The sequence below is a fragment of the Pogona vitticeps genome, chromosome 9, assembly GCF_051106095.1.
Source record: "Pogona vitticeps strain Pit_001003342236 chromosome 9, PviZW2.1, whole genome shotgun sequence".
Taxonomy (NCBI): Eukaryota; Metazoa; Chordata; class Lepidosauria; order Squamata; family Agamidae; genus Pogona; species Pogona vitticeps.
In genome coordinates, this window is record NC_135791.1 from 19,912,292 (window position 1) to 19,929,194 (window position 16,903).

General features: G+C 41.4%; 1 protein-coding gene and 1 long non-coding RNA gene across 2 annotated transcripts; both read left to right on the forward strand.

The window, feature by feature from the left end:
* The first annotated feature begins 5,298 nt into the window (after nt 1-5,298).
* LOC144584328 (uncharacterized) lies at nt 5,299-9,769 on the forward strand. Its single transcript, XR_013538508.1, has 2 exons — nt 5,299-6,049; nt 6,352-9,769. It is a non-coding gene; the product is annotated as an uncharacterized LOC144584328 (long non-coding RNA).
* Nucleotides 9,770-10,897: 1,128 nt separating this feature from the next.
* Nucleotides 10,898-16,802, forward strand: HAMP (hepcidin antimicrobial peptide). Its single transcript, XM_020777882.3, has 3 exons — nt 10,898-12,173; nt 14,717-14,767; nt 16,471-16,802. The coding sequence occupies exons 1-3, from the start codon at nt 12,096-12,098 to the stop codon at nt 16,573-16,575; spliced, it is 234 nt and encodes a 77-aa protein (XP_020633541.3). The 5' UTR covers nt 10,898-12,095; the 3' UTR covers nt 16,576-16,802.
* The last annotated feature ends 101 nt before the right edge of the window (nt 16,803-16,903 follow it).

The window sequence follows — 16,903 nt, forward strand, 5'->3', positions numbered from 1 at the left end:
TCCCTGTGCAAATATGCACTCTCTAAAAGGCCTTCATTTGAAATGTGCTGGAGGAAAGCTTTGTGGATACCCTGGACTGAAAGAAAGATGAGTGGGTTCTAGATCAGCTCAAACCTGAACAATCTCTGGAGGGAAAGATCTTGAAACAGAGGCTGTCCTACTTTGGGCACACCATGTGAAGGCAGGATTCTGCGGAAAAGACCATAAGGATGGGAAAGGTCGAAGGCAGCAGGAAAAGAGGGAAGACCAAATACGAGATGCACTGACTCCCTAAAGGAAGCCACAAGCTTGAGTCTTCAGGAGCTGAGCAGGCCAGTTGAAGATAGGAGTATTTTGGAGATTGCTCATTCACTGGGGTCACCCTAAGCGAGTTGATGGGACAAAACAACAACAGAACCCCTTTCAGATCTGGATTGACAGGTTGCGGACCTCCCCTGTCCTCCAATCCCTCTGCGTCGGTCTCCTCTTCCAGGCACCACCTCCGTCGTGCTTGCTCGCCTCTCAGCCCGTAGTAACAATGTCCTTGAGCGGCTTCGAAAACAAATGGATCAACATCCCGCCACCCCTGCAAAGGGCGCAGCGGGACAGGCCGCCCGGAGGAACGATGGGACTTGAAAGTTGGCCTGGCCAGCCTGCCTGTCGCCTGTCCGTTTCGGTGCCCGGCGCCACCCGTAATCTGTGATGTTGGCTGTCACTGTCTGTGTCCCGGGGGGGTGGGGGGGTGAGAGAGAGAGAAACCTAGCAAGAGGGCAAAGAGGGTTATGTTGCAACCTTCTGCCTTGTTTGCAGTCGGAGCATCGCGCGGCGGTCCCTTTTGACCTGAATTGAGGCCGACGGCTTTGAGCCTCGTTCTGTAAGGAGAAATTTTTTTTTCCCAAGTGACCTTTCCGGTAGGAATAATTCACTTTGTTCAGTGATGTATATATTAAAAAAAAAAATCAGGGGGTCAAATTATACATTCAAACAAATGTTGATGAGAAGAAACACAAAGATGATCACAGTGGGAGCATTTTTTTTCCAGTTCCCGGCACTTGCTTCGTTTGGTGACTGGGCTTCAACGACTAGAGATGGGCTCAAAAATAATCCCATGACTTGATAAGCTGGGCTGGTTTGTGATTTCTTTCACGACCCCATTCAGAGACCCTTTTTCCCCCCCTTTTGGTGTTTCAAACCACCTGATTTCCAGTTCATGCCCATCTCTGTTCATGACCTAAGCCCCCTTACTTTGCAAATCGGATCTCTGAGCCTTGGGCTCCAGGCTCATCCGTTGAACTCTGACTTAATTCTGATGTAACATTGTTTGTTCATATCCTTTTGCTTTCCCCAAATGGTAGAAACCAGTGAGAGGAATGGGGGAGTTTTGGAGTGGGGAGGGATAGAAACAGGCTGTTTACACTTTTTTAAGAAAAATTTAAACAGATACGTGCAAGATTTTTGGCACATGTCTGCATAATTCTGGGAAATGAATCTATTCGCCTGTTTCTTTAAACACTAAACCAGACACTCGACATTAAGGATTGCACTGATTAGGGTTTCGGGTCCACTAATAATAATTACTATTATTATCATCTTCGTCTTAGAACTGCAGAGCTGGAAGGGATCCTATAGATCAGTGATCCCCAACCTTGGGCCTCCAGATGTTCTTGGACATCAACTCCCAGAAATCCTGGCCAACAGAGGTGGTGGTGAAGGCTTCTGGGAGTTGTAGTCCAAGAACATCTGGAGGCCCAAGGTTGGGGACCACTGCTATAGATCGTTGAGTCCAGCCCCAGTCAAGGAGGCACGGAGGAGAATCCTACTCCCAACCTCTGGCTTCACAGCTGGATGCCTAAACTGCTGAAATGAACAGTAGCAAGGAAGTTAATGCAGTAAAAAATGGTGTATCACTACTGGGTTTTGTTCCCGTGCCCTTAACTGTGCTGCCTTTGACACCCTCCTCAAAGTCACAACTGTGACTCAAGCAGGGTTGAGTAGAGATGGGAATATTCGTATTCGCATACGAATATCCCCACGCAGCTGGACTTAACGAGGGTCCAGCTCCTGAGGCCAGATCACCTACTCACTTGTCCAGCAGCAGCAGCCTTGCTTATCCTTCCAGTCACTCCCAGAGCCCCCCTCTCGTGCCCCTGAGCTGGCCACTCAGCAGCCATGCAGGGAGACTCGTCCTCCCTCCCCCTTCCTGGAGTGGCTCGTCGACCTGGAAGAGAGTGGGGCTCCAGGAGTGATTGGAAGGATGAGCGCCCCTGCTGGACATGTGAGTGGATGGTTTGGTCCCAGAGTCCAGACCCTCATTAAGTCCATCTGTGTGCGGATGTTTGTATACAAATACTCCCATCTCTACTGTTGAGCAGCAGGCTTTAGCTGCTGTGTTAATGTCCCACAATGCACTTCATGCTGCATCTCTCTGATGCATTCTGGGAAATAAAAACGAGAGCTAGATTTGTCCAAATTGTAAGCGGTTGGTTGGCTGGTTGGTTGGTTGGGTTGGTTGGTTGGTTGGTTGGTTGGTTCTAGATTGCTTGACCATCCAACAGTTGGTTGGTTGGTTGGTTGGTTGGTTGGTTGGTTGGTTGGTTGGTTGGTTGGTTGGTTGGTTGGTTGGTTGGTTGGTTGGTTGGTTGGTTGGTTGGTTGGTTGGTTGGTTGGTTGGTTGGTTGGTTTGCTAGACAGTACACTCTGGTTTCTTTCATAGGTGTGAATAGTCTTTTGCAGGACGTACAAACAGATTCTGGCAGAAAGCAGCAATTTGAATATAATGAAGTTGAAAGAAAGTGTGGAACAAGAGCTGCAGTTCAGCATTAAGAGAAAAATCGCGACGACAGAATCTGGAAGTCCAGTCATCATGGCAACTGGACTTCTTTCTTGTTAGGTTGAAATGTTTTGCTAATCCTCCAAGTCACTTCTCCGTTCAACCTCACCTGGGTGACTGAAATGTATCACAGATACATGACTACAGGAGAACGGTATATCTTTAATGCTGACCATGGAGGTGTTAAAATTTATAAAGATTCTAGTATACACCTCAATTCAATCCTCAATCCAAAGGGAGACAAAAACCAAGAAATCAGAAGAGGACTGAGACTCAGAAAGGTAGCTATGACACCTCAAGTGACACTGGAAACCAAAAGCAAAAGTTATGGAACTGAGACTCTCGTACTTTGGGCCCATCATGAGAAACAAGACTTGCTGGAGAAGAAAATAAGGTTAGGAAAAGTTGAAGGTAGCAGGAAAAGAGGAAGACCAAAGATGAGATGGATGGATACCACAAAAGAATCCATAGTGTTGAGGTTGCAAGAGCCGAGCAGGGCTATTCACGACAAAACATTTCGGAATTCCCTATTCAGAGAGTCCCATAGATCAGAGGTGACTTAATAGCCAATGACAGCAACAGCATGCTGATTTCCATTCTAATAAGATTTAGAACTGGAATTTTCTAACGGATTTACCGCATTTTAAAACCTTTTCCCTTAAAGCAGGAGTCGTCAACCTTTAGACTTCCAGGTACTTTTGTCTACAACCTTCCACCGTTTTCCTGTCACCCACGTTGACTGAGATTCCAGCCTGGATAACTGGAGGGTCAAAGATTTCCAGTCCAGATATACAGGCCATGTTACCTATGGGATATATTGATACGAGATACGTTAGTTTCACAGATTTCTCCCCAGATTCTGTTACAACCAACTGCAGGGCTACTTCGTTTCATAATCATGGGATTCTAGACTTTCCTATCAGGTACCTCCGGAGAGCTTTTGAGTCTGGCCCGATTTCCTGCCACCAGTTGACGGGACTGCCTGGAACTGATGCTGCCAAGGACGCTGATCCAGGGCAGAGTACAGGGAAGGGAAGGTGTTGCTGCTCCGGCGCCTTTGGGTCTGCACTTGGCCGACCGAGAGGAGCCAGGTCGGCTGGAGCTCAGCCAAATCGCCAGAGAGATGCAAGCAAATGCAAGACCACAGCAAACAAATCTTTGGCTTTTGGGTCTCTGTGCAAATATATTGACCAAAGAGGTGGCATCTCTCTTGGTTCGTGCAGGACAGCCCCGCGCTCCCTGTCCGGAAAGTGAATGATCTCTCTCATACATTTATAGGACCAAGATTGTTGTTGTTGTTGTTTTTAAGACAACACATCCATGTGTCATCTTTAGTGACGTAAGCTGCCTTGGGTGCTTCTTAAGGGAAAAGACAAGGTCTACATAAAATCCATCAATAAATGAAATTTAATTTTTTTAAAATTCCGCTCTCAAACTTATGCTCCAGGTGTCGATCTCTGTGTTGCTAAAATAGCACGTTCTGCACAGCATGTGGAGGTACAGTCTAATAATGTGCCATTGGGTCAATTCTGACTTAATGGCAACCGTGCTCAGGGGTTTCCAAGTAGAGAATACGCAAAAGTAGTTTCCTCTTCGTAGGGTCCAAAACCCGAGTCTGAGCCTTTGGCACTGAGTCCTGAGTTTGAGTCCCTGTTAAAAACAAGCTGGGTTCTGAGTCGCGAGTCATTGGGGGGCAGGAACTCAAGAGTCGAGTCGGAGTTGAGTCACCTGTGTTGACTTACATTTGACTTGACAGTGAGTCCCATAATTAGAGTCCCCATCCCTAACCATTCCCTTTTTCTGAGAGTGCCCCGGGACTGTACAGCTTACCCAAGGCCACACAGGTTGGCTTCTACTTCACAGGAATCACAGTGGGAGATTCAACACCCAACCCTCTGGCTTCACAGCTAGATCTCTAAACCCCGAGTAGCTAAATCCACAGCATCCTGTTCATTGAAATTTCCGAGTGAAAAAATGAGATCTCAGTAGAATAATTTTGGCGTTTGGGGCGATCGGCAGGAATTCCTATCCACTCTGTCTTGACACATGAGTGTGAGCTCCCACCCCCCAGAAAAGGAGAATATTGCAATACCTTCACCCTTGCAGGAAAGAACAGTAAAAAGTAAGCAGAGTAGGGCTAAGAGATCTCTGCCCCAATTTTGATCAGTAGATTCATCTCTGATTTCAGTGCCCTGGGACAAAGTCCCCAGGATATCCATAGATCGACAGACAGCCCACCGTGACCCAACAGGGAAAGGACTCTTAGCTTAGTGGTTTAGGTCTTTGGCTATGGAGCCCAGAGGTTAAGAGTTCAAATCCCCCCAGCGCCTCCTTGACAGGGGCAGGACCCGATGATCCACAGGGTCCCTTCCAGCTCTGCAGTTCTGAGAGGATGATGAGGATAAAGAAGAAGAAGAATGCAGGGCAGAATCCTACTTACATGAATGGTATAATAAATATGGAATATAGCTATATATGGAATATAGCTATAAATGATAAGCTAACTTGTAATTTAAAGGTTAAGGAGAGATTAAAAAAAAAATTATGATATATGAGGCAGATTTTTGGAATATGTGCTAACAAGAGGAAAAGGGAAAGCTCCAAATCAAGAATCAATGCAGTTCTGGAGAAGAGGACAATAAAAGAAGAAGAAGACTATAGATAGAGGAAGAAGAAGATTATTGCAGGAGGTCCCATCTATGGTGGTCAGGAACACAGTTAATTTGCATTTTGGTTTATGTATTTTGGTTTATGTTGTAATTTTAAAAAAAGAATCCTACTTACAGTATGCCTACACAAAAAGTGTAAATTGAAGTGGCCAGTTCCACAAAGTCAAGAGCTGTATTCCTCATTATGCACCAGTTGTGCTCCTTTGCTATGTGACAGGGAATTAGCAGCAAATTGTCAGTGCAGTTGATGGTAGCTGACTTACACTGCTGTGCATAAATGGTAGGATTCTCACCTCTCTCTGTGTGTCTGAGACAGATGGTGCAGAGGCTCAGGGGTGGATGAATTTCAAGGGGGACATATTTATTCCAGACATAGCTCAGAAGCTTGGGAAATTATGGGAAAAACAAGAGTGTTTCTGAGCATGACTAAATGGTATGGTTGGAAGCCATCTCACAAGGTTTACCAGGGTGACAGCATCCCATTCTTGAATTTTCAGGTTCGAAGCCTGACACCTCCAGATGGACCCCAGAATCTGAAATCAAAACCTCCAAATCTGCTGTTCACTTTCCCGTACGTAAACAACGGTTACTCCTGTTTGTTGAAACAATTACTGTAATTTTGTTCTTACAAAACCTTTAGGAAGAACAGCTACGGACCCTTCCTATAGTGTTCTGGGTCCATTGACCCCACTGTTTACAATCGCCTTCCCTGGTCACTCGGTTGTTAAACTCAGGTCATGGGGGTCAACAAGACTGGAGTCAAACTGGGGCCACCGAAAAGCAAAGGAGAGGTATTGGCATACGGGGGGGGGGGGCTTAATACTGAGAAAATTTCTCAGTTTAAAAATTGGATTTATTTATTTTTAATCTTAGGGAGTGAAAAAAAGAAAGCAATTCTCAAGGGCCAAAGAATGTCTCAATTCAAGGAGTAATCAGCGGGAAGTTTTAGTCATATCCGGAATGGCTCAGAATAAAAACGTACAATGGATACAGAAAAGCCCAAAAATTGCATGTATAAATGCTATTCAATTATAGATGTTTTGCATGATTGTAGTGATCTAAAATATGGCCAAGGATGCAGCAGAATCTACTTCGCTTCCTTTTCTGTCTTCTCTGTTACAACGTTGGATAACCATCTACTGGAGGGTGTTGCAAAAGGCATCTCCTTAAAATTAAAGAAGGCTAAGCCTAAGAGTTTGTTTTAAATGCCAGAAATAAATGGGGTGCACAGTTCTTTCACTCCTGCTTATCCCAAGTGCAGGACGTCCTTCATTTCTGCAGAGCAATTTAGGTCAAGAAGAGGCACACAAACAGGATTTTTTTTTTTGTACTGTTAAATTGAGGGTCAAAAAATTCGTCAGTCCACTGTAAATGAGTCCAAAATCTAGCTGCTAGCTTTGCCTTCAGCTCATGATGATCTCTGATTGAAACAGACGAAAAGTATAAATAAGCAAAAAATGCATGCAATCCATATGATAAAATAGAATGATACATTTAGCATGTAATTAGAAGAGGTGATCCCCTAAATGGTGGAAAAAGTCTGTATGTCGCAACACATGTTTATATATTTATCTTTGCATTCAGCTTTGTGTTTTTGACGGGTGGTGAGGACATATCATTAGAAGGTAACCATGGGTTCAGTTTGTATATCTGAATGCCCAGGCATATATATCTGAGGAAACTGCATTGGGGAGGGGGGTTTAATTACAGAAAAGGAGGGCTAATAGGTACTTTGAAAAAGTTTTTCTTTCTGTTCAGAGGAATCATAAATGTCCCTTCTTTAATTTTCCCCCTTATTAATTTTTGCTCCCTTCTTTGAAAAGAAATCTCTATTAAAATGGTAAGAAAAAAATGGTTTGAAATGAGGAAAAATTAACCAATAAATATAATTGGTTGCATGAGAACAATTAAACAAACTGAAGTGTCATTGCATCAGCTTCCAAAAGAATCTTGTTATGACCTTGCCGCCCACGAAAATAACATGTTAGGTATCAGCTTTCTAAATGCCGCCGAAGAACTGGATCCTAAATGGCTCTTTGAAATCGCTTGAGGAAAACAATTTTTGATGTTGGTTCAGTGGAAGAAAATTGATAACGTTTAACACATTGTTGGTCAACCGCACTGGACGCGTACCTTTCCACTTCTGTGTAACCAAGGGTAAAAGAACAGAATTCCAGGTTATCTATTTCAAAAGCTGTCTATTCACATCTTTTAATTTTACAATCAGATAAGAAATAACATCCTTGTCGATCTGGCTTTTATATTTTAAAACAAACCGATAGGTACCATAGACTGGGGCACTTGAAAAGAGTCTATGGTATCTATTATTTTGTTTTAAAATATAAATGAGGTGGATCGACAAAGGTGCTACTTCTTATCTGATTTTAAAGATAGAAGATATGAATTTTCAGCTTTTGAAAGAGATAAGTTGGAATTCTGTTCTTTTACCCTTGGTTACCCAGAAGCGGAAAAGTACACAGTTGATCGACGATATGTTAAACGTTATCAATTTTCTTCCACTGAACCAACATCAGAAACAAAGGTGCTGTCTACGCAGTGAAATCCTGGCGTTGTATATGGGAAGAAAGTCAACAAGCCTTCTAACTTTGTTCCATGGCAATATTTATGTAGATAGATTGATAGATCAGGCAAGCCAGATAGTGTTGAATCAGTCAAACTCAACGTTGAAAAGCCTAAAGTATATTTAAGAATAGAAATCGGGTTATTAACACTCTATCTGTAATACGGAGATACCCAGTGTGATGTAGCGGATAGAGAGGCAGACTAGGACCTTGCAGGCCTGTGTTCGAATCCCCACTCAGTCATGGAAACTCACTGGGGGAGTGAAACTGGTAAAACCACTCCTTAAATACAGTATCTCACTAACCTTGAAAGCCCTATTAGGGTGTCTATAAGTTAGTTTCTACTTGATATCTTTCATAAGATTGTGCTAAATTTTCTTTTAGGAAAACAAGACTGTCCTATTTCATTCAGAGATCAACAGATCAATTGCAAAGATTTGTAATCCCTTCTTTTAGAATATAAGGAAAATCCTTAAATGACAATAAGTAGATCTTTGTGTACACAGTAAGTGGCAGAAGTTAAATTATAAAAAAAGAAAGTTTCTGCTTTATTAAATAAATCAAAGTGAAGAATGTTAGGTAGTGATATAAATGCTGTTGTAGGTGATCACATCTCTATCTCTTTTCTTTGTGTTTTCCTGCTTTTTATGTTCTTTCCCTTCCTACAATATTTTAAACATAAATATTTTAAAGAAAATATTTTCTGATTAAATAAATATGGCCACTTTGCCAGTTCTTTCTTTCTTTCTTTCTTTCTTTCTTTCTTTCTTTCTTTCTTTCTTTCTTTCTTTCTTTCTTTCTTTCTTTCTTTCTTTCTTTCTTTCTTTCTTTCTTTCTTTCTTTCTTTCTTTCTTTCTTTCTTTCTTTCTTTCTTTACCATTTCTTTCTTTCTTTCTTTACCATTTCTTTCTTTCTTTCTAAACCATTTCTTTCTTTCTTTCTTTCTTTCTTTCTTTCTTTCTTTCTTTCTTTCTTTCTTTCTTTCTTTCTTTCTTTCTTTCTTTCTTTCTTTCTTTCTTTCTTTCTTTCTTTCTTTCTGAGTTTAGTTTATAGGTGTTTTGCTTTCTCGTTTCAGATAAATCAATGGCATAGTATAGCTATTAAATACCCAGAAAATACAATCAGCTATCTGATATTTAGAGCAACCCCATTGTAAAATGGTTATCATCAAGATGGTGTGATAAACGAATGCTCCCTAAACCTGATTCACTTTCTGCCACTTATATGGAGATATTCTAAGAACTGCTAACTTTTTAGATCCCATACTTAAAAATAACAGGATTTTTTCCTAAAGGTTCTGTATAGGATTGCATGGATCTGCCAAATATTAGTCCAGGAACCAGGAACACGTACAGCGTACAATCCTTGCCTCCTACAAGGATATTAGTACTTTAAATTGTTTTACAAAAAATATTACCAAGTGAGAGTTTAAAATGCAACTTTTCATTAGCAGTGTCCATGTTCCTAATTCTATTTTATTTTATAGTTTAAAAAGAATTCTGTCATTTTCAAAATGCTTTCTAAAAATTCCTTCTAATCAAGGCTTGGTTTTTATTAAGTTTCCATACTCTTTTGTCATTTCCAAAGCCTGGAACATCACTCTGTAAAAAACTCTCATTCCTTAAATTCTCATGTGCCATAAAGCTATACTATCTGAATTAAATATAAATGTTCCTAAATATCAATAAAATTTGGATTTTTTTTAGCAATATGGGTGAGTTCCAGCTTTGCATTATAAGTGATCATCTGCTTTTTCAGAAAATTCTCTTGGTTCTTGAAATTTGTGCAATTCAGTTACAAATGTTTACTATAGTCCAATTGAAATCTATTGGATTTTATATTACAAAAACTCTTATAAACATCCAGGAGCAAGCTGTAATTTTAAAAAATATGTCCAATTTTGTCTTTGGGGATTTTTCTTTTAATCAACAAAAATTTTAATTAACAATTTTAATTAACAAAAATTTTCTTAATTTTAATTAGCAAAATTTTAATTAGCAAAAAGAGAGAAACAGGCATATAAAATGTGTAATTCAGAAAAGTGAGCACATAAAATATTTGTTTCAAACATCATGCTTCCAGTTGTTGTTATCAAGTCACCTCCAACATATGGCATTCTTATGATTGAGCAATCTCCAAAATGTTCTGTTGTCAAAAGCCCTGCTCAGCTCTTATAAATGCAAGTCTATGGGTTCCTTTAGAGAATCAATTCATCTCATATTTGGCCTTCCTCTGTTCCTGCTACCTTCCACTTTTTCCAGCATTATTGTCTTTTTCCAGGGAATCCTGCCTTCTGATGAAATGCCCAAAGTAGGACAACCTCAGTCTCAATCTTTTTGCCTATATGCAGTAGACTCAGTTAAATTAATTGAAACTCAGATAATCATTACTAAATGTGACATTTCATAGCTTTCATTGGGTCTTTTAAACATATAACTCTCAGTCTGGGTAGCTCAAAATTACTGTAAAAGTCAGAAATGTGTGGTAGCATCACCCTTTTTTCCCACTTTCGACAAGTGTGCAGGCAATTAAAAAAAACCCAGATTTCTGTCTAATGTGCAGTACAATACGATTTATCTTAATGACTGCTGTTTGCTAACTCAAACAGGTCTACGGCAACACAATGACGATCCTTTCTTCCTATACTATTTTTGATCTTTATCTTCGTTTACTTGTAATGTTTTAAATATTTATTGTTGGTTGATTGTAAGCCGCCTAGAGTGGTCGAATGTGACCAGATAGGTGGGATAGAAATGAAATGAAATGAAATGAAATGAAAAAATAAATAAATAAATAAATAAATAAATAAATAAATAAATAAATAAATAAATAAATAATAATAATAATAATAATAATAATAATAATAATAATAATAATAATAATAATAATAATAATAATAATAATATATAGTTTGAAGAAATTACTTTCATGGATCAAAATATCCAGAATCTTTGCCAGAATGGCCCCCTATCTATGGTGACTGCAGGATTCATGGATTTGTCATCCAAAAAAAAACAAAAACAAAAAAAAACCCAACAACAACAACAACTTTTCTACAGAGTTTGAAAAAGTTACTCTTTTGACCTGCCCTGTCCAGCCCTTCTGTCGAGGGTACAAGTTGGGAGCTGTAGTACACAAAAAGAGGATGTTTTCAAACTCTGCTTTTCCCAACTGTGCTGAACACAAGAGGTTTTGCTCATTTTGTGTTCCAAGTCAAAATTTGAAGTATAAGTTCTTGAAACGTAGAGCCTAAATCCAAAGCTATGTCTTGTTCTTTTTAAGCCTCTTGTGAGCTTTAGTGCAAACTCTGAAGGGCCCCCATCTCCAAGCATTGCCCAATAAGTGTATTCAGAAAACTTATGGTGGTTTCCCCATATTTGGTTCTTAACCATTTCTCTAAATTTGTGGGACTTTTTGTGCTCACTTCCAGGAAGAAATGTTGCAAAACATGGGGGATTTGGAGGTCCGTAAGCATCCCTTCACGTGCTGTTGTTTTTGTTTTACTCACAGTGGTTACAATTTTTAAATAATTATATATCTCTGGTCAGTGAATTACAGTAAATTTGCAATCACTGGGGAAACCCCAGAAAAAGATCAATGATTAAAAACTGGGCAAGAATGGGTTGCACACTGAAACATGTTATTCCTGATGAGGAACATCAGACTCAACCGATACGTTCCGTTTTTGCACACGCTGGCGCAAGTCAAGATGCGAAGTATCATAGAATAACCTTGGATTACGTGAGTTGGGAAATTTGGCCCATTTTCTGTGCTTGGAATACCAGTTTCTGATCCAATGTGATAAACCTATTGACCTGTTTGCTCAGAGGTTATCAGCCGCTAATGTGTTCTTCCTTGGACCACGGTGGATTGGCTGGTTCAGATGCAGGGAGGGACCCTTTGGTCTATAAAAGTAGGTCCCGTTTCCACTGGGACATAACACAAACTCAGCCGGTCTTTGAGCGAGAGGACATCGGAACCTGAAAAGAAAGCAGTCTGCCAAGAAAGGAGCAGAACCCGTCCCAAGAAAGAAAAATGAAATTTCAACTTCTCTGCGTCATCATCCTGCTGCTCTGTGCGGCTATCGGAAACCTCTGCGCCTTCAGAGTTCAGGTAGGAATTACATCCGCGTTCCTCAAATGTTCCCTCTGCCTTAGCCGTGAGGTTACAACCTAGTTTCTCGTCTCTCTGCAATCACCCCACAATATGGGGTGATGATGGTAATGTTGACTGAGCAGACAGTGTTGTGATTAATTACAAGCAAGTAGCATGCAGGATTAGAAGAGGTAGCCAATTTAGTCTGTGCCAGTTTTTCAGGGGAAAACCCAAAGATCATCATATCGACAAAAAAACAGCAACATTTGGAACAGCATATACTATGTTGATATTGAACAGATACTTAGGTTTTTGGGTAAAACATGTATCTATTCTATAAAACCAGTCAATGTTTTTATAATTTTGATTGACTGTGCCTGGTATTTTGGAATAAGTCAAAAACCTGTGGCACCTTAAAGACTATTATAGTTTCATAGAACTGTCCATGAAAGTGCACATTAAAATGTAACAGTCTTTAAGGTGTCATGGGGTTTTGCTTTCTTTTTTATTTTTGTTGTCATTTTTTCTTTGGGGTTAGGCCTGAAAAATATGTAGCATGCAGTTCTATATAACTCTCACTGATATTCTGGCTAAGAGCCCCTGAACTGGAAGACTTTGAGATTTAGGCTTAGCTTCCTGTTCAGAAAGAATACTCTGGGATTGTAGGAGCCTTGGGCCAAGCTAGGCTTAGCTAAGCTTCACCTTAGGCCTTTCTTCCAGGTGAGCCACACTGAGGTGTCTGTAAGGTATGTGTAAATCAGGTAGAACTCAGGTAGAGCCTCGTGGCGCAGTGGTTAAAACGCTGTACTGCAGCTAAAACTGCTCATGACCTGGGGTTCAAATCCCAGGTAGCCGGCTCAAGGTTGACTCAGCCTTCCATCCTTCCGAGGTCGGTAAAATGAGTACCCAGCTTGCTGGGGGGAGGGGCAATGTGTAGCCTGTATAATTAAAAATTGTAAACCGCCCGGAGAGTGCTTGTAGCGCTATGGGGCGGTATATAAGTCCAATAAATAAATAAATAAATAAATAAATAAAATAAATAAATAAATAAATAAATAAATAAAAAATAGGGCAAGACCCACCTTAATGTCCCAGTAGCCAGGATGGAGGACCTGTTCCAGCTGTTGCTGATACAATAGTTCTCGCCAATGTGACTTCATATTGATGGTGTCCATTTGAGTTTCCTGTCACTCATCCATACGACTGGCTGGAATCCTGTTTGTCATTGTGTAGCATATATTCCTGCGTAAACGTGCCAGGTGTCACAACTAGGCAACAAGGAATGAACCATGTACAGCTGCACAGATCCTGGCTCTGCTTCTTGTTACTGACACTTCTTGCTCCTTTAACAGAGACGTGGCAATACCAAGGGTGGAGGGTGAGGGGACTGGTTTATTTTGAAAGCTGAGTTCCTCTTAAAGCCAGAATATATACATTACCAACAGCTAATGATTAGAAGAGGGTATTACTTCAATGCTGAGATAATCTGAAGGCCAGAGCAGGAACTTTTCACGGCTGCTGTAGTTTGCAAGTCCACGAGCTTTGTTTTGTGATTTGTCTTCACTGATAAACATGGACGTTATTTGCAAGTGTGAATGCTCAGTAGTGAAGGTGCAGCAGAAAGATGCACTTCTGGAACGCAAAGGCATTTCCTGCCTCTAATGACAGCCTATCTTTAATGTAGATCTAGGAAGCCACAAAATTCAAATGGGTGATGGAAACTTAACCAGAAGAGCGAGAGGTTCCCCCGCCCCTTGACAAAGATGCTAAGTTAAAAAATTTGATGAATCTGATGACCTACCCATTTCTGCTTAAAAAAACCAAACAAACTTTAAAACACAGTTTCCTTCACTAGATGCAAATGATTGTCTCTGTACCTTGAAATTAAGAATGAGTAGCTTATGGCTTTTCGCTGAATTTCATTAACACTTGCAAGCAATGTATTGCAGGAAAATACAGAAGCAGTAAAATTTGTTTCCCCAGGAGACTGATATTCTCCTGGGGGTGGCATGTAGGAAGGAGAAGAAGCCCTTCCCACTTGTTCCCTCCCCCCCCCCAAAAAAAGCAACCCACCCAATGCATTGCCTTTAGGAGAGAACTGCTGGATAGTTCAGTGGTTTAGATCTCTGGCTGTGGAATCAAAGATTGGGAGTTCAATTCCCGAGTCTGCCTCCTTGGGAGGGGCTGGACTTGATGATCCATAGGGTCCCTTGTAGTTCAGATATGGTATTTATATTATAAATGTCCTCTGCACTTTTTGTTGTAAATAATGCAGGTGATTTTAACATAGACAGCTTAATACCTCTTGCGACGGGCAAAGGCAGGAAACCTGTGTCTGGTTAAAATGGCTGTTATGATAAATAGCACAATCTCCTGAGTTCAAAGACAGAATGAGGCCATTCAGCACAGGAGGGTGTGTGAGAAATCATTGCTGAACAATTCTGTATTATCTTCAGGTGCACTGAAAATGAACCAGATTTCCTTCCCTGCTATGAGCTTTCGTCATTCCCCCATAAATAAATGTGCTAAAGGAACGCCCTTCTTTCTTTCTTTTCCTACAGACAGATGATGCCAGTTTGGACGCACAGCTGGCAGAAACCTCTGGATTGCAGGTAAGAACTATACAGTGTATCTTGACACTCCATGTATTACCGTAGTTGTAAGCAAGGGGGCAGTGTGCTACAGCTTTCTCTCTCTACTCAACTGAGCGATATCTTGGCGTTTTTCTCCATCAGCTCAGGCCAATATACAGTGGTGCCTCGCTAGACAGTTATCCCGCATGATAGTTTTTTCGCTAGACATTGACTTTTGCAATCGCTATAGCGATTCGCAAAACAGTGATTCCTATGGGGGAATTTTTCTGGACAATGTTTGGTCCCTGCTTCGCAAACCAATTTTCACTAGACAATGATTTTGACAGCTCCCTCCGTGCTCGCAAAATGGGTGTTTTCGGGACCTAAGCTTTGCAAGACAGCTATTTAAACAGCTGATCTGTGGTTCACAAAGCGGCTTTCCTATGGCCGATCTTCGCTAGGCAATGATGATTCTTCCCCATTGGACTGCATTAAACAGGTTTCAGTGCATTCCAGTAGGGAAATGCTTTTCGCTAGACGATGATTTAGCTAAACAGTGATTTCAGTGGAACGGATTATCATCGTCTAGCAAGGCACCACTGTATTTTCTGTTGACTTCTATGAGATGTTTTCAAATGGAATGTGCCAGCAAGTGAATCTGGAACCATTTTAAAATAAAGTTTGCCCTCTGCCATTGGGCTGTTGTCCAAGTTTGAATGGACAAGCAATGCCCCCCCCAGCATGGATTGCAAAATAAGAACATTAGAGGATCCTTCCTCACCTTCATTCGTAATCCATAGATACTTCTTTCCTGACTCACAGAAGGATGTAGATCAGGGATGGAGTTATTTGTAATGATCTGGATTCTGTGTTTTGACCTACCACACCCATCCACCCTAGCAAACAGAATTGATGGTGCAGGATAGTGGGAGCTGTAGTTAAAAGAAACATGGAGGGGCACAGTTGCCCACTGGTACTTAAGTTGTATCTCTTGACATTGTGGAGGTCAACCACTCAAAGTCCTGGGCGCCATGGTGGAGACATGCACCTTAATAACTTTTAGACCTTCCCTTATAATGGAAACCTTAGCAAATTCTTCAAGACGGTCTTTAAGTCATCACAGACTTACAGAGATGATGTTTTGCATCTATAAATTTGGAGTGGTTTTGGATCAGGTTTTGTTGTAAGCCTACCTACTCAACCCCATTGAGAGATATTTGTTCCAGGCAAAATTCAAAATGCTGGTTTCAGCCTATAAAGCCCTCAATGGCTTGGATCCAAGCTCTCTCAAGAATAGTGTCACCCTTTATGAGCCTTGGTCCCGTCATCCTCACAGGTGTTCTTGGTGGGCACCCAGGCTCTGTCGCTACTCCCAGACTCTGGAACTCCCTCCCACTGGAGGCTAGCCTGGCCGCACCTTGGCTGCCCTTCTGGATGGATGGATGGATGGATGGATGGATGGATTTGGGTGGAAGGAAGGAAGGAAGGAAGGAAGGAAGGAAGGAAGGAAGGAAGGAAGGAAGGAAGGAAGGAAGGAAGGAAGGGTGGGTGGGTGGGTGGGTGGGTGGAAGGAAGGATGGATGGATGGATGGATGGATGGATGGATGGATGGATGGATGGATGGATGGATGGATGGATGGATGGATGGATGGATGGATGGATGGGGAAAGCTGGATAAAGGGACCCAATCAGTCACTAACAATAGTTTTTGTTTTTCCTCCCCTGCCCCCCTCCTCCGACAGATGCTGCTCCGGAGACCCAAGCGGCACATCCCTCATTTTCCCATCTGCACCTACTGTTGCAATTGCTGCAGGAACAAGGGTTGTGGCCTGTGTTGTCGGACATGAAGTGGGGGAAGACCTTGGCCAGTGACTTCAACACCCTTGGGTGGCATCTCCCATCACAACACCACCCATACTCACACACACCAAGCTCCCCACACAAGCCGTCAACCTGGCTCCCTCCCCACCCTCAAAGCATTCTCCATATTTATTACTTCAGCACTATTTTTGTCTTGTTTGCTTTGTATATTCTTGTTTGTTACTGGGAATTAAATGTGTTTTCAATTTCAAAACTGTCTGGAGCGAATTATTATTCTGTAGGAGAAGGGATGTAAATTAGCCCCCCCGCCCCTTCTGTTAATCCTATTGAAAACAATTTAAACTCTCTTGAAAC